This window comes from Thamnophis elegans, chromosome 3 (genome assembly GCF_009769535.1).
Source record: "Thamnophis elegans isolate rThaEle1 chromosome 3, rThaEle1.pri, whole genome shotgun sequence".
NCBI lineage: Eukaryota > Metazoa > Chordata > Lepidosauria > Squamata > Colubridae > Thamnophis > Thamnophis elegans.
This window is the reverse complement of record NC_045543.1, coordinates 37,834,403-37,856,402: the sequence shown is the minus strand read 5'-3', so window position 1 is coordinate 37,856,402 and position 22,000 is coordinate 37,834,403. Positions and strand designations below refer to the sequence as shown.

At 42.6% G+C, this 22,000-nt stretch overlaps 1 protein-coding gene across 1 annotated transcript in view; it reads right to left on the bottom strand.

The window, feature by feature from the left end:
* Positions 1-8,962: 8,962 nt before the first annotated feature.
* LOC116505629 (sodium/potassium-transporting ATPase subunit alpha-1) overlaps positions 8,963-22,000 on the bottom strand; it is a 31,114-nt gene continuing 18,076 nt past the window's right edge. The window contains exons 8-23 of the mRNA XM_032212974.1: positions 21,560-21,828; positions 21,256-21,454; positions 19,168-19,277; positions 17,687-17,821; positions 17,243-17,435; positions 16,329-16,504; positions 15,434-15,570; positions 14,027-14,177; positions 12,469-12,637; positions 12,068-12,222; positions 11,745-11,868; positions 10,428-10,573; positions 10,168-10,298; positions 9,905-10,006; positions 9,594-9,685; positions 8,963-9,279 (exon numbers count right to left, since the gene is read on the bottom strand). Of these exons, the coding sequence (XP_032068865.1) occupies positions 9,251-9,279; positions 9,594-9,685; positions 9,905-10,006; positions 10,168-10,298; positions 10,428-10,573; positions 11,745-11,868; positions 12,068-12,222; positions 12,469-12,637; positions 14,027-14,177; positions 15,434-15,570; positions 16,329-16,504; positions 17,243-17,435; positions 17,687-17,821; positions 19,168-19,277; positions 21,256-21,454; positions 21,560-21,828 (2,318 nt within the window). The 3' untranslated portion in view covers positions 8,963-9,250. The remainder of the gene's footprint in view (positions 9,280-9,593; positions 9,686-9,904; positions 10,007-10,167; positions 10,299-10,427; positions 10,574-11,744; positions 11,869-12,067; positions 12,223-12,468; positions 12,638-14,026; positions 14,178-15,433; positions 15,571-16,328; positions 16,505-17,242; positions 17,436-17,686; positions 17,822-19,167; positions 19,278-21,255; positions 21,455-21,559; positions 21,829-22,000) is intronic.

Sequence of the window (22,000 nt, the reverse complement as noted above, 5' to 3'; positions counted from 1 at the left end):
GTGCCAAGTAAACTATATCGACGGCATTCCTCTGGTCCACTAATTTTGTCACATTATCAAAGAATGCAATGATTAGTCTGGCATGATCTGTTTTTGACAAACCCATGTTGGCTTTTGGCTATTACTTTGTTTGCTTCTAGGTGTTCGCTAATTCATTGTTTGATTATCTTTTCCAGAATCTTTCCTGGTATTGAGGTCAGGCTGATAGGTCTGTAGTTTCCTGGATCTGTTTTTTTTTCTTTTTGAAGATGGGAACCACATCAGTCCTCTGGTAGTTCCCTGGTGCTCCAGGATCTCTGAAAGATATAGTTCAGTGGTTCTGAGATCTCATCTGCCAGTTCCTTCAGAACCCTGGGGTGTAATCCATCTGGTCCTGGTGATTTGAACTTGTCTAGGATAGACAGGTGCTAACTTACCATTTTCTTCCCTATTTCAACTTGTGTTCCTAATCTGATTTTTGTGGTGCTGTTTTTGAAAGGTTGGACTGTTTGATCCCTTTGTGTAAAGACAGATGCAAAACATGAGTTAAATAGTTCTGCTTTCTCCCTGTTGCTTGTCACCTTCTTGCCACTTTCTCCCAGCAATGGACCAATTGTTTCCTTAACTTTTTTCTTGTTTTTAACATATTGGAAGAAGCTTTTTTTGTTATTTTTTACTTTTGTGGCAAGCCTTTCTTCATTGTGAGCCTTAGCTTTCCTCACTTTATCTTTACATGCTCGGGCTATTTGCTGATATTCTGCCTTAGTTATGTCCCCCCACTTTCCACTTTTTATACTTATCTTTTTTGTCTTTCAATTTGTCAGAGAGTTCTTTATGCAGCGATGCTGGTTTCTTTTGGGAGCTGTTATTTTTCTTCTTCATTGGTATTGTGCTAGACTAGGCTTTTGTAATCTCATTTTTCAAAATTTCCCAAGCATCTTGAGTTGTTTTCCCTTTAAGGATTCTCGGTTCCACCACAAAACCGCAGTAGACTAAAGCGCGCTCGACGAAAGCGCATACGTGACGTCATCACAGCGCGACGGAAACAGCACGCTGTGAGCGGTAAACTTAAAATTAAAGGGTAAATCTAAACCTAACCCCCCCAAACCTAACCCTAAACCTAACCCTAAGCCTAACCCTTAACCTAACCCTAAACCTAACCCTATACCTAACCCTTAACCTAACGCTAAACCTAATGCTAACACTTAACCTAACCCTAACCCTAACCCTAACGCTTAACGTAACCCTAAACCTAACCCTAACCCTTAATCTAACCCTAACCCTAACCCTAAACCTAATCCTTACCTTTATGTGAATCGGCTTGCTTTAAAAGCGCTTTTTAAAGCACCCTTTTTTCTCCGCGGTCGTATTTGTCGCGCTGCTGATGACGTCAGGTACGCGCTTTAATCGGGCACGCTTTAGTGGACCACGGTTTTGACGGGTCACGAGATTCTCATCCATGGAATTTTTCCCAAGCTCTCTCTAAGTTTATTGAAATTAGCTCTCTTAAAGTCCAAGACTCTAGTTTCACTTTGTTCTACTACTTGTGTTTGCATAATGTTGAATTCCATATTGCATGGTCACTTGCCCCCAAGGTTCCTGTGGCTTCAACACCTTCTATTATTTCCTCTCTGTTAGTGAGAATTAAGTCCAATATGGCTGATCCCCTTGTTCCCTTCTCTACTTTTTGGGAAACAAAGTTGTCTGCTAGGTTTGTTAGGAACCTGTTGGATCTTCCACTTGGTGCAGTTTGTTTCCCAGTTGATGTCAGGGTAGTTAAAATCCCCCACTACTATTGTGGTGTGCTTTCTACATACCTTAGTTAGCTGACTAGCAAAAAGTTCATCTACTTCCTCTGCTTGGTTGGGTGGCCTGTAATATAGACCTATGGCAATGTCATCCCCCACTTTAATATTGACCCAAATGCATTCAAGATAGTTCTCATCATTGTTGTGCTCTATTTCTGTAGAGAGGTAATTATTTCTTATATATAGTGCAACTCCACCTTCTCTTTTATTTGGTCTATTTCTTTTAAATAATTTAAATCCTTCTAGCTGTATGTTCCATTTGTCGGTTTCATCCCACCAAGTTTCTGTAATGGCAACAATATCGTATCTGCCCTTTTTTACTTGAATTTCTAATTCGCCCTGTTTATTCCTCATACTCTGTGCATTGGTGTATAGACATTTGTGTCCATTTTGATTGACCCTATGTTTACGTCTACATAACCTGTGTTATTCCTGACTGCCCCTATTTTCTTGCCACTTGTGTGATTCATGCACATAGTATGCCACTCACTATTAAATGCTTGGTTTTGCTTGACAGCGGGAGTTACATGTACTGATAACTCTATGAATTTTAGATTGCTGGGGACAGAATGTTCTGTATCAATTAATTCGCTGTCCCCGCTGTTCAGTTTAAATGTTTATCCAGAAAATCTGTGAATTTAATGCCAAGTAACTCAGTCCCTTTCTTGGATGGCTGCAAACCATCTCTTTTGTACAGTTTTTCATTGGACCAGCTGCAGACATCATGACTAATAAAACCAAAGCCTTCCCTTTTACACCACTCCTTTAACCACACATTAAACTCTGCTACACACTGGCCCTTCCCTTTTTGTTCCTTATATACTGGTAAAACCTCTGAAAAGATAAGCCTACAACCTATACTACTAAGTTCATACCCCAAGCTCTGGAAATAATTTTTCACAGAAAGTACATGTTTTTGGGACAGATCATTTGTGCCAAGATGTATAATAGCATCAACATCACAGTCCTTACTTGCATTCTTGACTAGCTTAAGAATACGCCTCATGTCTCTGCTGGCAGTAGCACCTGGCAGACACCTGACCTCTTTAAAAACCTCCATATCCTTTCCTAAATTTACATCCCTTATGATTGAATCACCAACCAGAAGGTGACTTCTTTTTGCATACTTTGCTCTTCTTGTGCGACTGATGTGTGATACCTGGTTCCCCATTTCGCCTTTCCGAAGTAAGTTCTGCATTTTGGACAACGATCCCCCGCTTATTTGAATCATCATTATCACACTACCTTGACCTGTCTCTTTAGTGTCCCCATTAGGGTCAGCAAGGGCGCTATATTTGTTATGCTGGGTCACAGCAAAAGCTTTGTGTTTATGGTTCACAGCTCTCACCCTGCCAGATCCCACGGTTGTCCAGACTGCTCTTCTCCTGTGGGATCTTTGCAGTAGGGGGTGGGCTGATAGCGTGGCATCTCTGTAGAGCGGAATGGCCAAATTGGACATCTAATTTCTGCTTGAAGAGCAGAGATTAGAGATTCTAGACAGGTAATGTGTCTATGTAGACTAGTAATTTGTTTACAAAGGGGACAGTATCCAAATTTGAAAAGGTATTTCAAATGAATGTTGGAAATGAAAATGTAAAGGACTTTTTATCATTTATGATGGATAAATCAAAGACATATTGGAATAGGATTCATACTCTTAATACAGAAGATTCTCAAAATGAATATAAAAACTAGAAAATTTTCCCTTGAGTTTAATGGAAAAAGACTTGGATTTTTTTGGGAAATTTTGATATTATTATGTTGATGGCAGTAACTTTATGCCCAAAAATGGAAGGACATTTTGATTCGCATAATGGACATTTTGATTCCCACAATGGACAAATGTTTACAAAAGCTGATGGAGATAGGAGAGATGGCTAAATTGACTGCTTTGATAAAAGAAAAAAACACAAGTACAGTAGTTTTGTTTCTACTTGGCAACTGCTTCTGGACTTTGTGCTTGAAATGGGGGGAAATGAAGCTTTGATTTTGGTTTTTACTGATCAGATAGATCTGTTGTTATAGAAATGGCTAGTTTATACTATTATGTAAAAGTAAAAGTTGAGATTCGATATTAGTTCTTATTCTACTGCAGGGGTGTCAAACTCAATTTGAGGAAGTGGACAAGGGCATGGGAGTGGTGAGTGCCTCCACCTGCTTACTGGACCCGTGTCCCTCCTGGGTGGTTTCGGCCAGCAGGGAGATTACACGAGGCTGGCTCCAGAGGATTGTTAACACCTCTCTACAGGAGGGATCTTTCCCGCTGCCTTTAAAGGATGCGGTGGTAAGACCCTTCCTTAAGAAACCTTCTCTGGATCCAGCTATCCTTAAAAACTACCGTCCAGTCTCCAACCTCCCCTTTGTAGGGAAGGTTGTTGAGAAGGTGGTGGCCTTTCAACTCCAATGCACCTTAGATGAAGCAGATTATCTAGATCCCTTTCAGTCTGGTTTCAGGCCTGGTTACTCCACCGAAACTGCTTTGGTCGCGCTGACTGATGATCTCTGGTGGGCCAGGGATAGAGGACATTCCTCTATCCTGGTGCTTCTTGACCTCTCAGCGGCCTTCGATACCATCGACCATGGTATCCTTCTGCGATGACTGGGGGAGGTGGGAGTGGGAGGCACCGTTTTACGGTGGTTCTCCTCTTACCTCTCAGACAGGTTGCAGTCGGTGTTGGTTGGAGGACAGAGGTTGACCCCTAGGCCCCTTAAATACAGGGTGCCGCAGGGCTCGGTCCTGTCCCACTCCTATTTAACATCTACATGAAGCCGCTGGGGGAGATCATTTGCCGGCACGGGATTAAATACCACCAATATGTGGACGATACCCAATTGTATCTGTCCGCCCCATGCCAACTCAGCGAAGCGGTGGAAGTGATGTGCCAGTGCCTGGAGGCTGTTAGGGTCTGGATGGGAGTAAACAAGCTGGCACTCAATCCAGACAAGACCGAGTGGCTATTGATGTTGCCTCCCAAGGATAGTCCAGATTTTCCATCCATTAGCCTGGGGGGTGAAATTCTACACCCCTCAGAGAGGGTCCGCAACTTGGGTGTCCTCCTGGATTCGCAGCTGACATTAGAACACCATTTGTTGGCTGTGACCAGGGGGGCTTTTACCCAGGTTCGCCTGGTGCACCAGTTGCGGCCCTACGTGGACCGGGAGGCACTTCAAATGGTCACTCATGCCCTCATCACCTCAAGCCTCGACTACTGCAACGCGCTCTACATGGGCTGCCCCTGAAGAGTGTTCGGAGACTACAGTTGGTCCAGAATGCAGCCGCGCGAGCGATATCGGGTGTACCTAGATACACCCATGTTACACCTATCCTCCGCGAGCTGCACTGGCTCCCTATTGGTCTCCGGATGTGCTTCAAGGTGCTGGTTATCACCTTTAAAGCCCTACATGGCCTAGGACCTGGATATCTGCAAGACCGCCTCCTGCCACATACCTCCCAATGGCCGATAAGAACTCACAGGCTGGGCCTCCTCCGGGTACCATCAACCGGACAATGCCGGCTGGCGGCCCCTTGGGGGAGGGCCTTCTCTGTAGCTGCTCCGGTCCTGTGGAACGATCTACCCACGGAGATCCGGACCCTTCCCACTCTCTCGGCCTTCCAAAAAGCCACCAAAACCTGGTTGTTCCGGCAGGCCTGGAGCTGTTGACCCATGAATGAGGTCCATCCCCTATCTAAGTCGAGTGTATGGTGTGTTCCTTTTAAATCTGTTCTCGTCCTTTCCCTATTTTTTTATTTTTTGTTTTATTCTTGTATTTGTAAGCCGCCCAGAGTCCTACGGGATTGGGCGGCATATAAATTTATTAAATTACAAATTACGAATTACGAATTTCATTGAGGGCCGCATCAGGGTTATGTTTGACCTTGGGGGAGAGGGTCAGTGTAGAGATGGGTTTGGCCAGGGTGGGCATGGTCAACATCACTCATCAAGGCTGTTTTCGGCTGCGGCAGAGTCCTGCAGCCCTCTGCCAGCACAAATGGAGCCTGAGAGGGTGGTTGCACGCAGCCTCCCTGAGCTCCATTTTCGCTGGCAGAGGCACCATGGGCCGGTCCTTCACTGTTTCACTGCAAACTTTCTTTTCCCAATGGACTTTTAGTTTGTAAGGCTCTCATTTTGGACAGATCATCAACCCGTGAGTGTGACTGTACTAGAATTACCAAATAGGAGTTGCAAGAATTTAGTTGACAATCAGCAGATCTGGATCCTTACTGCTATTTATTAAAGTAAAAGTTTCTGTTGCTGTAGAAATTAATGGATGGCTCTGTACTCTGCCTCCTCCACTGAGTGTTATGGGAGAACAGAGACTACTTTATACTCAACTGTCTTATACTCTGACTTTAAAAAAAACCCAGAGAACAACTACCATAGATGGAGAATGAGGAAGGTCGCACAATACCTCCAATTTTGAAATGCTAGTATTCTATCTTGACTCGCTCGTAGCCTTTCTAGACCAGACAAGCCATTTGAATGACACAGCATGCCATTTGGCAAGGAGACCTGATGAACTCTATTGCAGATGCCCTGTCCTGTGGCTACACTGATTTCAAGTCACTTAAAGCCATCTTTACCAGAAACTGGCAGGAGTTCCTCAAGAATAAGATTGTCAGATTAATATGATCTCTTCTTGTGACTTAGTGATTAGTTTGATGGGCCAAGTGAAGACTGTGGTTAAATAACCTAGCATAACCTGATCTGAGTTTAACAGGGTTTTTCATGATATGCTTGTGGGCAGCTTGCATAAATAGAAGATGGAATTTCTTTGAAGAACAGAGGGAGAGAAACCAAATTATGTGCAGGCTAAGGCAGCTTGGGAGTGGTAATGCTGTAGTTCTTTTGTACTCTGTAGCAATGCAACCACATTTGAGCTCTTTATTGTATCCAGTTCTGTCCATGGACCTTTAAAACAGAGATGGACAATCTAAAAGAATTGTCTATATAGAGGAATGACAGGAGAACCGCCAGAATGATACGTGACATCAGAGCCTGATTCTGCGAAGGAGGAACCGGAGCTGGGGCTGATGGAGGAAGTGGGCACAGCCTCGTTGGCTCCGGAGGAATGACCGAAGGAACAGGAGAAGGCAGCTTTGGGTCCCTTGGCCCTGGAAAGAATTGCCAGCGAGGAAGAAAGGGCACAGGACAACTGAGAGAGGGAGGAAGAAAGGACAGGCAGTGGAGCAATGAAGAGCAAGGACTGTTCCCTCCTGATCCCTGGGCATGGGAGACAAGCACAGGCTGACCCGACGACTTGGGAGGAGAGTGTCCCACCCCTCTTCACAAGGCTCATCTCGGGACTGAAACTTAAAGTGACACTGTTGGGAGGGGCATTTGTTGGGAAGAAGGGTTGAATCTGTGGAGCCTCTAGTACAGTTGCTGACATCTGGATGTTGCTGTGCTTTATCTTGTGTGCCTTGCCTTGTTTGCTGCCTTGCTAACTGGGATTCCTGGGCTACTTGCAGCCAGAGGCTGTCGGAGATGCGTGTGAGAGCTTTGCTCCAGGACTTGCAGTGGGGACGTTGGGGGGAAAGTTGGAGCAATAAAGGGGAGTTAGAACTGTTCTCTGGCTGTGTTGCTTCCGTGCCTCACCCTGGGTCATCACACCTACAAATCCTAAGGAGAACCATTAAAATAGCAGCACATGTTGAACGAAAGGCACGATAGATTGAAATTTTTAAAAAGGAGATTAAGTCTGACCTTTAGAAGGAATTTCCTACCATAAACACCAGTAAAGCACTGGAACTTTTCAAGTGGAGCTGGATAGCAACCTATTGGGAATGAGTTAGTGGGTTTCTGCAGGGGGCTGGAATAGATGAACTACCAGATTCCTTCCAATTCTTACATGTTAGATTCTCCTTCTATTAAGGACTATGCATTAACTTTCCATAATTGTACCCTTGTGCCTATAGACTGATTTTGTTTCAAGGGTCTCATTTTTGCCTTAAAAGCCTTCCTGATTCCTAGGAATTCTGTAATGCCCCTATAAAACTAACCTTCTGTGAGAATTAGCCCAGAAGCCTTGCACTAACTAGTTTCAAAATTTCTCTCTCAGACATATTGTCAGGACTTGCAAGTCTGAGGAAACCACTTGTTCACTCCACTCATTCCAAAACTCTGCAAATTTACCTACCGAAATTAGGAAGAAATCCAGCACCAAAATAAAAGCATTTCCTTTGCCTGGGATACCACTCTGTGTGCTTGGAGACTGGCAGTGGACTTCTCAGCTCTAACAAGAACGGAGAGACCTTGGTTTTGTGTTCCACTGAAGTCAGTCCTAGCATCAGAAATTGCCAGCTCCATACACAGCCAAGTGTGTATTGGCTTTTGTGAGGGAAGGTGGTGTGGAGCATGAGGACAAGTCATCTGATCCCTAACTGACCTATTCTTCACTGTATCCTTGAAGCATGGCAGAAAACAGCTTGACTGAGGTACAGAAAAGAACCAAGTTCTTTGTGTTGTGGGAACAAAGGCTGTCCTGTGAGGAGGTGGCTCCCCATCAGCCCACAGAGATCAGCTGGCCTGCAATTCATCGCATAGCAAATCCTCAAGGCATCATTAGCAAAAGGGTTAGGAAAGCTTTTGAGATGTGGAACGAGCACAGAGACATCTCCGTTTTTAATGTATTTTTAATGTGCCTTTTCAGGTTTTTTAAAAGGAATGTTAAGATTTTATATCTGGACTTTTACAAATAAAGATGGATCAGAAGAGGAATCTGTCTCTCTTGTTCATGGTAATTCAGGAGAAGGTGAGCACATGCACCATGGAAGAGCAGAGTGCTAGCCAGTTTAAAGGCAAGAAAAGTGGACTAGGGTCAGGAGGCTTTTGAGGTTTCTTTAAAGCAGTGTTTCTCAACCTTGGCAACTTGAAGACGGCTGGAGAAACACTGCTTTAAAGGATACATAATGGCAGCAAAATGGACAGTGTGGAAGCCCTGTTCTAATTGGATGCTGACAGTAGGTATTCTGAAACAAGTGAAGATCTGACAAGACAAATTGACCTGCCTAAACAGTGTTTCTTGTGCCTTGCCTTTGAACTGCTGGTCCTATAGTATTAGTCATCCACACCTTAAATCCCAGGCTGATAAGTTATATTGGATTCTTGGTTACATAAACTCACTTCCTGATCATAAGTATACTTCAGAAAAGGAACATCAGCAAGTTATAGAAGTGAATTTTAATATACTTTTTATTACTCATTTTATAAGCAACAATACCACTCCACTTAAACCTGTGGAGCTATACAGCATGTGGCTATTTTTCCTTGTTCTTGTTGTGACTCTGTAGAATTTTTTCCACCCAAAGCCTGGACTATATTAACACTACCCATTTTTTCCATTGCATTATTCTTCTTCACTCTCAGTTGCTTTCATCCTCCAAAGATTCCCTCTTCCTGCATCTCAGGTGCAAAAGAATGGAAGGAGGTCAAGAGTGCAACTAGCTCTGGTCCAGCAGTCCTTTAGTAATAGGTTTCTTTTTCCACCCAGCCTACAGAGGACAAGAACAAAGACATCAAGTTGTATATATCATAGTTTAAATACCAGATTAATCCTTGATATCAACAACAAATTAGAGAACACACAATACTGAGCTCTCCAAGCACAGGTGAATAAGTTAAATATAGTGTTATAATGTAAATTCATGTCAACACCTGGGCTTCCAAGGTACTAAAAGGAACCTCTCATTCATAAAGATGATGATGATTATATTTATGTTTCACGACTGAATTCTTAGAGAGCTTTCTAGATTAGCACAAAGAGTCTATGGCACCATAGAATGTTGTTGAGTAAATAGTTGCTTACCTCCAGGGCTGCGTCTGAGGATTAGTTTTCTTACTTCATCATAGACAAAGATGAGAAGAGAATAAGGGAAAGCACAAAACCACCATGAAGGTCTGCAAGGTTAAAAAAAAATAGTTGTAGTACATAGCTGTATGACATAATTGATGGTTAGCAAAAGCTCAGAAGCTTCAAAAACAAGAATGAACATACAATTCAGAGGAAGCCCAGATCCATTCTTTTAATTAAAAATGATCAATATTATGCTAAATCCAGTAATAGCAACTGAGGAATAGATGAGCTAATTATCAACATTACTCAGGTTTATTACTTACTTCAATGGGTACATTTTCAAGGCAACACCCATTCCTGGACAATAAGAGAGGAAGGCAGCAAGAGCAGTTTCTTCAAAGAGACCAAATATTAGGATCTTGTTCCTGTGGAAACATTAAGAGATCAAAGTTGATCTTGAAGGCTCTTCAAGCTTGCAAACATTTTCCCAAGGCTGCTGGCCTACATTACTTCCAGGTTGTGTGATATTCAACAATGCAAGGGGCACAGGAAAAAAAAATGCCCTTGTTAAGAGTCTGCTACTTACTTCATTCCTTGCTGGAAGACAGAATTCCTTCTGGTCTTACAGATAACCAAGTCTGCCCACTGTACCACTACAATGCTGACAAAGAATGCTGTGTGGCAAGTGAATTCTACAATTTTCCTTTGCTCATAAGTCTAAAGAAGATTAAGAGGAAAAGAATTGGTTATTGGGCTTCCTCCTTACTGCCAATGAAACAAAGATCCAATGGGCATGGGGTTTAGTAATGTCTGGCAGTAGTCCCCTAGAGCTAAACACAAACTCACCCACTGCTGTCCATAGCTGTCCTCCACATCATTTACCCATCGATCATCCCACTTCATTCTAATCCCCAGTAAAGTGTATGGCAAGAAGCCATTCTCTGCGAGGATTACGAAGTATGTGAAGAAGCCACCCAAGGCTTGGATCATCCCTAAACAAATAAGACAGAGGTGAGCAAATGTTAGCAGTACTTTTGGAACACACACATTCCAAAAACATGGGCGTCTCTTTTGTATGTTATCTTAAAACCATCTCATGAAGCTGAAAATATCTCCCCATCTTCCAATTAACATAAGTGTGAATCATTTTTGTAGTACACATTTATTCAAATGATCTATTTGCATAAAAACTTATTAAGGATGAAATAGCGGCTATTGCTATACTGATCTTTGTAGAAAAAATATACAAGACTGCAACTTTCCAAATTCCAGCAAAGTCTATCTTCATCATGTCGAAGGACTATAGTTTTTCTAAGGTCTCTTGCACAACATAACTGTACAGAGGGCTATACAAGATGGCCATTCCAGGAACCAGCACTGGCCTCTTAAAGGTACCTCCCACCCAGCTGTTAACCCCTAGTCCCAACATCTAGTTGGTTCCTATTTATCCCCCTAGTGAGTACTTCTACTCCCATTGCTATTAGCAATTGCATTTTTTCATGTGAGAAGTGCAAGAGTGCACACCTTCCCTAGCATATGAGGAAATACAGAGTGTTGCAAGCCGTATCAATAGAAACTGATATCTGAAAACTAGTCCAGACTGCTCTGGATACTTCCACAGCTGTGGCATTGAAGTTCAAAGTGATATAAGCCACATTCTATATGTGAGGTTAGAAAATCTGTCACAGTGGATAATTGGGTGGGGGTTCACTGTTTCCGCAGTCCCCCCCCCCAAAAAAGTTAAATTCTAATGGGTAAAATATAACTTGGGGGAGGGGAAGTACATAGGAGAAGTGCAGAATAGTATGAATGGCATGTCCTACACCAATGGTTCCCAAACTTGGCAACTTTAAGACTTGTGGACTTCAACTCCTAGAATTCTCCACCCAGCTCTGCTGGCTGGAGAATTCTGGGAGTTGAAGTCCACAAGTCTTAAAGTTGCCAAGTTTGGGAATCACTGTCCTACACCTATTTTAGATTTTATGTAAACTCTTTCAACTTTCCTGCTTGCCTTCCATTAAAATAATGCAATACTTTAAAAGGTCTGCCATCTCTTTTCCCATGTAAAGCATTGTCTAAATCTTTGAGCATTTGCCCTTCCATAAAAAAACTTCTCTCTCTATTCACCCCCAAGGAGATACATTCGGGTGCCCCTCCACTTACCAATCTGGCCATAAGCCATGCTAATCAGCCTTTCGTTTACCAATTTGTCTGTCTTGGGGTTTCTGGGCTGTCTCTTCATGATGTCACTTTCCGCTTGCTCATATGCCAGAGATATTGCAGGAACCTTTGGAGCAGGAAAGAGAAGTTGCAGAATTAAATTAAGCTTCATAGACTGTATGCTGATTCATATATGAATCAGTATCATTCACGCTGAAAAAGCGTTTGGCCTCACTGCAAAAATTGTGCAACAGAAATATGCTGTGTGACTCATTCTATGAGGTTGAGGGGATTAGTTGCAATATTAATTAATAAATTTTACTAACCATATCGGTGCCTAAGTCAATGCATAAGATGGTGACTGTCCCCAGCGGTAGGGGGATGTTGGCAATTATGAAGATAAGGAAAGGCGTAATCTCAGGAATGTTACTGGTCAAAGTATAAGCAATTGATTTCTTCAGATTATCAAAAATCAGGCGACCTAAAAATAAAGAGCACTTTAAAATGAAAGCAAATAGAAGATTGTCATACATTTGAGGCCAACCTTCCTTCTTGCACAAACTCTTTAGAATACAAAATGGCTACTTTTCCCTGTATCAAACAGGGAGTTTTATATTTTTCTTCAAGCACATACAGTTCCACACAGAATTTGGGGACTGAGACTATAACATTGAAGAAGAGGAGGGAGACAAGTTCTTCAATTTAGAAAACTGAGTTAGGTATTTACCTTCTTCAACTCCAGTAACAATAGAAGCAAAGTTGTCATCCAGTAGAATCATGTCAGCTGCCTGTTTAGAGACATCTGACCCAGCAATGCCCATAGCAACACCAATGTCTGCCTTTTTCAAAGCAGGGGAATCATTCACACCATCTCCAGTGACAGCTACAATAGCACCCTGAAAGATTAAAACAAACTCTTTTTTTCTAGACACTTCATTTCAAGGACAGCCTAATCACTGGGTATGCAATTATAAAGCAGTGAGGCATCAGGAAGTTATGCAGAACAGATCAACGATGGGAAAAATCCTGCAGATCTGTAGTGGATGGTAATGCAAGAGAGAGATATTTTGATTGATTGATTGGTTTAATGTGTATGTATATATGTATGTATGTATGTATGTATGTATGTATGTATGTATGTATCGTGTTTCCCCCAAAATACGACAGGGTCTTATTTTCTTTTGTCCCACAAAATATGGCCTTGGGCTTATTATCAGGAAGGGCTTATTGTTTTGGGGTTGCTGGGTGGCTGCTCCCTTGTGAGCAGACTCCCGAAGAGTCGGGCACAGCCTCAAGGGCAAAGCAGCCATGAGGTAACCACGCTCACAAGCAGCCACCTGGCAAATCCCCTCTCCAGCCAGGCAGAACACCACTCCTAGCGGTATCCCAAAGGCAGCAAGCAATGTGAGCGCCTTTCTCCCCCATCCCGGCTCCGCGGCTTCAGGATACCGCTAGGTCGGTGAGTGGTGCTCTGGCTGGCTGGATATTTTTGGGGGTGGGCTTATATTTTTGCTCACACGAAAAATGTGGCAAGGCAGTTTCGGGACAGATCGTATTTTGTATGTATGTATGTATGTATGTATGTATGTATGTATGTATGTGTGTATGTGTATGTATATGTATATATATATATGTATCTTTGTTTGTTTTCGTAGATTTTCACGGGTATAGGTATGCTGGTCTTGTTGTATTCGGGTCTTTTCCCATGTAAGATTGAGATTGTCTTGGCAACGTTTCGCCGAGGTCTCACTCGCCATCTTCAGGCTGGTGTTTTCGGCTTAAAGCATGGTTGGAGCTGCTGTCTTTCTATAAATCTTGGTGGGGGTGTGTGGAGTGCTGGCTTTGTTTCAGTAAGTGGATTGATTGGCTGGGTGGTTGTATCATGATTGGTAGATTGGTGCTGGCTGTGTGTCCATTGTTGTTTTGTGTTGTAGGCCTGGATGGTGGGTGGGGCTCGTTTGCTGACTAGGGCTAGTTTCCAGATGTCTGGTGTATGTATGTATGTATGTATGTATGTATGTATGTATGTATGTATGTATATATATATATATATATATATATATATATATATATATATATATATATATATATATATATGCAAGCTCTATTAATTAATGATAGAATAGATTCATTACTGAAAATTATCTAAACAGATACTGGACACGAACTGTCAGGATTTAATTAACAATCAGAAGCTAGAGGGGGTAGATCACTTTCAAAGTCTTTACCACTCAGATTTTATATAGAATGGACTAACCAACATTACAGGGATCCCCTCTGCATACCTGCCGTTGGCAACCTTCTACAATAATAAGCTTCTGTTGTGGAGACGTTCTAGCAAAGACTATTTCTGTATGGTGTTTTAAAATATCATCTAGTTGTTCATTGGTCATATCCTTCAAGTCCGATCCATGAATCACACAGGCTTTCGCATCTCTGTAATTTAAAAGATAGCATATTGAAAAGTTGCAGATTATTCCTTCAAACCTTGCTTTCCAATGAAAATATATCCTTGAAGTTAACTCAGGTCCCAGTGACTGTGCCCTTGCACTTTCTTGACAATATCAGGTCATGCCCCAACCAAGTATTTACCAGGGTTCAACACTGCTTAGCTTCAGAGATTAGCCTCACATTGCTTTGTGCTGCCATCTAATGAAGCAGTGCTTTCCCCATGCAGCACTGAGCTTGATTTGCCTTAGGGCTCTGCAACTCATTCTGTGCATGCAGAGCCTATGCCCAAACCCATTTCACACATTTTTTTGTCATAGCATGGAAGGAAACAGAGGCTGTTTTATAGGTAGAATTTTCTTAGTGGCAGGGAGTTGCTGTGTACCTGGAAAGCTAAAGCGCAGACTGAAGGCAGGTGGGCCAGTGGGACATTCTGCACTGAGATGGCAGTGATGGCATCTGAGAGGGGGATGGGGGCCAGTGGAAGCTCCCGGGGGAAAGAGTACAGAGGACGAGCCCTACCCTAGTTGCTCACCCACATTTTACTTCATCTGAAACCTAGGACAATCAAAGTGGTCCAGGTTTGGGCTCTGCCAAACAGGCAGAACTGAAGAAGGTGGCAGAATCACCACAAAGATTTGCTTGTTCTGGGTTTGAAGCAAACATTTTCGTGACCCGTCAAAAGCGCGAACGTCATAAGCGCGCCGACAACACAGCGGCGCTAAAACCGCGATTTCAAAAGCGCGCCAACAACAGCGCGATTTCATTTAAGGTAAGATTTACAGTTAGGTTTAGGGTTAGGTTTAGGGTTAGGTTTAGGGTTATGTTACAGTGCGCTTCTGTCGGCGCGCTTCTGTCGGCGCGCTTTAGGGCTAATTAGTCGCTCATTCGTCGCACAGTTTTGTCACCGCGCTTTAGACACCACGGTTTAGTCAGGCACGCTTTTGTTGTGCGTGCATTTGTGGTGGAACCAACATTTTCACTTTGTGTGTACACACCCTACTCTGCTTCCAAACTTTCAGAAGGACTCAGATGCCTAAAACAATTAAATACTGTAAACAGCTCTAAATCTGAAAAAAAGGAAACAAAATAATATTAAAACCATCTTACTACTTTACTACTTACTTTTTCTCATACCCTACTAGCAGATATTGTTAAATGCCAGAATAAAGAAATTAATTAGCAGGATTGCTCCAATCCTTCCCAGAAATGCTCCACATTTTTCACTCTAGCTGGTCGCATACCTGGGGTTGACCTGGTTGACAGGGATGTTGAGGCGAAGAGCAATATCCTCCACAGTCTCATTTCCCTCAGAGATGATGCCCACACCCTTGGCAATAGCTTTCGCTGTGATGGGGTGATCTCCTGTCACCATAATGACCTGCATGATGAAACATATCAACTTCAGCAAGTGCAATGAAGACAAGGCCTTGAAGCCTTTTCAAATGTCCCTTGCCTGACCCGAGCAGCAACAAATAAGCTGGTGCTGATGTCAGTTGTTCAAGGGAAACAGAAGAATCAGCAATAACCCTCACCTTTTGAGATGGAAAGGGAGGCTAACCAAAAGGCTTAGTTTATCTCTCCCTCTCCACCAGCCTCGTCCTTTATCTGTAAAGTGACCAAACGTAGCTGTCCCTTTTCAGTTATTTGGTGATGGACTTAGCCATAAATACATGGCTTAGGACCTGGCTATCTGAGAGACCGCCTCCTGCCACATACCTCCCAACGACCAATAAGATCTCACAGGTTGGGCCTCCTCCGGGTGCCGTCGGCCGGACAATGCCGGCTGGTGACCCCTCGGGGGAGGGCCTTCTCTGTAGCTGATCCGGCCCTATGGAACAATCTACCCGTAGAGATCCGGACCCTTTCCACTCTCTCGGCCTTCCGAAAAGCCACCAAAACCTGGCTGTTCCGGCAGGCCTGGGGCTGTTGAACAAGGTCCAGCCCCACCTAGAGGGATTGTATGGATGTGTTGTTTTAAAATTGTATTTTTTAATTGTATCTTTCTATTTTTAACTTTTAATTTTTTTTTATCTTGTCTTGTAAGCCGCCCAGAGTCCTACGGGATTGGGCGGCATACAAATCTATTAAATTACTAAATTACTAATATTTGAGGGGAGAGAGAGGTTAGTGGATTACCTTTATTCCAGCACTTCTGCATTTGCCAACAGCATCAGGCACAGCAGCACGAGGAGGATCAATCATAGAAATTAAACCAACAAAACACAGATTCTCTACAGGGAAGTTCACTTCATCTGAATCAAATTGGAAGCCTTCAGGAAACTGTTCATCAGGAAGAGCTAAGTGACAGAAGCCTGGAAGAAATACAATTTCCGTTATTTGTAGACAAACAGACTAGGGCAGACATTCAGCAATGATTATTAATGATTAAGTTGCCTGGTTCTGTTTGGGAAGACTTTGTGGATTTGACATGGGCATTTAGGAGGAAAATATTCAGCTGGGGGCCCTCTCTGTCGCAATACTGCAGTGAGTGCCTCACCATGACATCCAAGCCATATCATCATCTTAAGTGATAGTAGTTCAAGCACTTCTCAACCACTGGCTAAGCATTTTTATCATAGTTTACAAGCATTTCATGCAATCTCTTGGCTACAAGGTAAACCAGCTGGCAATGGAGTCCATGGAGATGGGGATGAGGTCAGGAACGCTGTCAAAAAAGGCAATGCAATTAAAGCCCAACCTCTTGGATAGAGCCACGGTGGCACAGTGATTAAGAGTGCAGTACTGCAGGCTATTTCTGCTAACTGCAGGCTGCCTGCAATTTGGCAGTTCGAATCTCACCAGGCTCAAGGTTGACTCAGCCTTCCACCCTTCCGAGGTTGGTAAAATGAGATTGTTGGGGACAATATGCTGACTCTGTAAACCGCTTAGAGAAGGCTGTAAAACGGAATATAAATCTAACTGCTATTGCTATTAACTGCACTGCCATAACTACCCTCTTACCTTTTGATGGCCCTATAGAGATCATGGCTGACTGACAAGAATATTCTGAGAGAAGAAGGAACAAGCAATAATTCAGTCAGGCATCTTACCCAGAACTCTCTCCCCCAAGCCTCCCAATTCAAGATAGGCATTCTGAAATGCATCTTTGGACTCCTCATCCAAGGGAAGTTCTTTTCCATGCATCAAGATGGAACTGCAACGGTCGAGAATCCTCTCCGGTGCACCTTTCATCACCAACAGATATCGTGATTCTGACGTGTTTGGATTCTTGTGAATTGACAGCTGCATAGTTTTAATAACAGTGTTAGTTAGCTGTCTTTTGGATGGCATTTCATTCACTGGTTTGGACTGTGCCTTGCAGATGACAAACACGGACAGCAAAAGAACAGAACCCTTCCAGCCAGAGCTACCACCCGCTTGGTACATAATTTAGCCTAAATGGGTTTGAGGAAAACAGCAACAGAGCCCAACATAAAAGATACCGAATTTGTTCCCAGGGAATGCCTCTTGTGCAAAAAGCAGGGATTTCTTACTTGGTATTTATTGGTAGAGTTGAATGGGATCTCCACTATTTTGGGGTTCTTCTCCCTCAGTTCCTTGACAGATCCACAGCAAAGTTCAATGCATTTTAGGAGTGCAGATTCAGAAGCATCTCCTGCCACTGCTCTCTATCAAATGACACAGCAGTTCGCAGTAAGGATTTGAAATCTTTTGAAGATTTCGAACCCCCCCCTGCCCCACTTTTCAAAATAAGCTTGACTTTATCAACAAGACATATTTCAACATTCTCTGAAAGAAAACTACTTAGATTTATTATTTTAAAAAAGAGGCTAGTGTTAAGTAGAAACTAACAAAAGTAAATATTTTTGCAGCAATACTGTAAAGAGAAGATAGGCAGGCTTTATAATAATTATAGAGTGGAACAGAATGTGCTCAGCACTAAGAGAGGGTATAAGTCATCTGTAAATAATTTCTAAAAAACACATGACATGTCAAGTCTCTTCAGATTATTTTTACAAGTTACTTTCAAGTAGTTAAAATGCAAGTTCTCTTATTGCTGCTTGTTTATAAGTCGTTTGTTTTCCTGATAATACACCAGACTTGTATTGTCTCCATTTCATTGAAATTTAAGGCAATCCAGAAACCTTAGATGATGAGCATTATAGGATTGATAAATTTCATGTGTTTGTTGACTGCCAAGATCAAGCAGTTTGTCCAGCACTTTGCAGATCATAAGACCTAATTACCTACCCAGTGTGGGTTTTTCTCAGTTTAGGGGGCTTAACTGTATTGTCTTTCTTGTATCAGAGTTTTAAAAACTACTGTTGGAAGAAACTTTCTTCTATCGTGGATAGAATTTTAAATAAATTATTGATCTATGCACAAATCTGTGAACTAAATTTCCATCCAAGTCTTTAGTAACCTTAATCAACAACACTGCATACCATGAGACAGGGGTGTCAAACTGGATTTCTTTGAGGGCCAGATCAGCATTGTAGTTCTCTGGGCTGGTGGGGGGGAGATGGGATGGACGTCTCCTGCACCACCTTGCCGGCCAAAATGGGTGCGGGGGAACCTCACGCAACCCCCTCTGCCCCGTTTTCGGCTTGAATGACCTCCTGAAGCACTTTACCAGCCAAAGTGGGGTGTGGGGCCTCGTTTTCACCCTCCATGGCCTCCAGCAGCCGGCCAAAAATGGGCCACCTGGGCACCGCCTGTGGCCCATTTTGGCCGGCAGAGGCACCATGGGCTGGTCGTTTGATACTTTCAGGCCAGCCCCGTGGGCCAGATTTAAGCACCCCTGAGTTTGAGTTTGACACCCCTGTCATAAGAGCTTATAAATGGAGAAATGATGCTCATATTAAAGATGTTGCAATGTTGCCTTTTCTACTAGCCAGAAACATTCCATTTTCCAAGATGTCTTTTCTTTATGCTGCTTCACATTAACTGCAAGGCCACAGACAGTAGACAAATGTGTGTAGCTGTGGCAACTGAACCAAGGGATTAAACTCACCTTCAAAATAGGAACATTTTCTTGGTTAGCCTGAAATACAGCCCGGTTACATAGTCCTGCAATCTTGGCTAAAGCAGTCCATGTTGGAGATGTTTTGTCAAAAGTAGCACCTAAAGGGAAGGAACCCATATGTTGCACACAATTCCATGCTCAAATCAGCACACAATTCATTTCCTCTGCCACACTTTCCCCTTGTTTGATTTAAAGCTAGCATGCCAGACACAGTGGAGCAAAGTCCCTCTCACAAGTTCTTGATTACAAGCTTAGATGCAGAAGAAAGATCTCTTCCTGGTCCACGGCAGCTCTTAACAATAGCTGTAGGACGCCAGTCTTGATTAACTACCAACGTCTACATTTTCAGACAAACTATGACAAGAAGGAACAATTTAAGGTCCATTCTGCTAAACATAAACAATTAGGCTTGTGAAGAACTCCCTGGCAAATCATGCATTTATTTACACCATATATACTTTACTGATCTTTTCTTTTTAACAATAGTGGATTTATTTATTTAGCATATGGTATTGCAATCCGTTAATGTTAGTTGGTTACAGTAAAGGCAAATTCTAGGCTGCTTATATGAAAATACAAAAATAATTATATAGCTTCAAAATATATGGAAAAATACACTGAATAAATCTATTCAGTGAGCGCACCGCGGTTCGCCCACATAACACCGATCCTCTGTGAGCTGCGCTGGCTACCTGTTGATCTCCGGGTGCGCTTCAAGGTGCTACTCACCATTCATAAAGCCCTTCATGGTAGTGGATCTGACTATTTGAGAGACCGCCTTCTGCCAATTACCTCCCTTCGTCCCATCAGATCGCATAGAGTAGGCCTCCTCCGAATTCCATCCGCCAGTCAGTGCCAACTGGCGACTACGCGGAGGAGAGCCTTCTCGGTTGCAGCTCCGACGCTTTGGAACGATCTCCCCGTGGAGATTCGTACCCTCACCACCGTCCAGACTTTCCACACAGCCCTCAAGATCTGGCTATCCCATCAGGCCTGGGGATAAGATCCTAATCTCGCCCTGCCCGAATGTTGAATGAATGTTGTTTTTTATTGGTTATTTTCCTTTATTCACATTTTTTTTGTGTCCTGTCTTACACTCCCTTCCTATGAAATGTAAGCCGCCCTGAGTCCCCTTAGGGAAAAGGACGGCCTATAAATGTCAATAAAATGCTAAAAAAAAAAAATGCTAAATGCTATTTTCTCCCTGTTTTTCATTTTCAATTTTTAATGTTGGCCAAGCAGGATAAAGGATAAATATTTAGTGTTATCTTTTCCATAGTGGTTTATGAAGAGTGAAGGATAAACTCATAACTTGATTGTTGTTTTCCATCAATTTTATGGGAAAGTTAGGGGGAATAAAAAAAAGTCTCTTCTACTCCACTGGGTAAGAAACAATACACTACTCTCTATTATATAAGGATGAGGATGGTTGGGAAAAACCTTGATATTATAAGCCTTCAGAAAGCAGAATGAAAAAGTATTGCAAATTCTGGTGAGGCTTATTTCCAGCTCTTTATCCTTTCATTACAGTGACTTGGTCCTCTCCTTTTTCTATGCAAGTACAGAGAAATATGGTTCTTCAAATGACAAGATTTCAGAATTAATGGAATTTAGAATTTATTTTTTTCTCTGCAATTAAACAATCAACAAAATAATATTCTTCAAACAATGATCAATTTTTTTCAAATATATTTTATGCTTAATATTGTGCTTTAACATGGGGTTTTCTGTTCTAAAAAACCCTATTCTTAAGTGGCTGTTTCAGATGAGTCTCAACCATGACAACTTTAATTAACATGGGCTTCAACTCCCAGAATTATCTGCAGGGCTGGCTGGGTAATTCTGGGAGTTGAAGTCTACTCCTCTTAAAGTTGCCAAGATTGAGAAACACTGATCAAGATTGACTTAAAACCGTATGTGAAGCATTGCAAATGTATTCTTTTTGGCTATTGTGGAGACAAAGCAAACGTTTTTACATATGGCTAGAAAGCTAGGCTGCAAGTCTGAACAAGTATTATCTTGACTACTAGCAGAAAGCAGTGCTAAATTATCGCTTACAGAAATCAGGCATCTTACCACTCTGGTTTTCTGTTGTATCAGCTTCATGGATCTGGTTATCGAACCACATATGAGCAACGGTCATGCGGTTCTGGGTCAGGGTGCCTGTTTTGTCAGAACAGATTGTGGAAGTAGAGCCCAGAGTCTCCACAGCTTCTAAGTTCTTCACAAGGCAATTCTTACGAGCCATGCGCTTGGCTGTGAGTGTCAGACATACCTACAAAATGAGGAAAGGGGAGATGAAGGCTGCCTTCCATCACAATTTATATTTCTTCAGATCTTTTATTAAGAAGAGTGTGCTAATCTCTTTATGGCAACTTACTGTCACTGTAGCAAGCAGACCCTCAGGGACATTAGCAACAATGATGCCGATAAGAAATATTATAGCTTCCAGCCAAGTGTACTCGAGGATCAATGAGAGGATAAAAAAGGAGACACCCAGGAACACGGCCACACCAGTAATTATGTGGATAAAATGCTCAATCTCCGCAGCAATGGGAGTCTGTCCCACTTCCAACCCAGAAGCCAATGTAGCAATGCGGCCCATCACAGTTCGGTCACCAGTGTTGATGACTATACCACGGGCAGTACCTGAAAATCACAAGAAAGATTGTAATTAAACTCTACCTTCTCTCTTGGGTATGTGCAATGCAAGCATAATACACAATTTTGGCTTTCAGCGCAAACAAGGACATCTCTTCAGATGTTTCCCAGTCAAGTAGTTCAAAGATATTGCAAATGGTGGTACGCATTTTCATCCCTC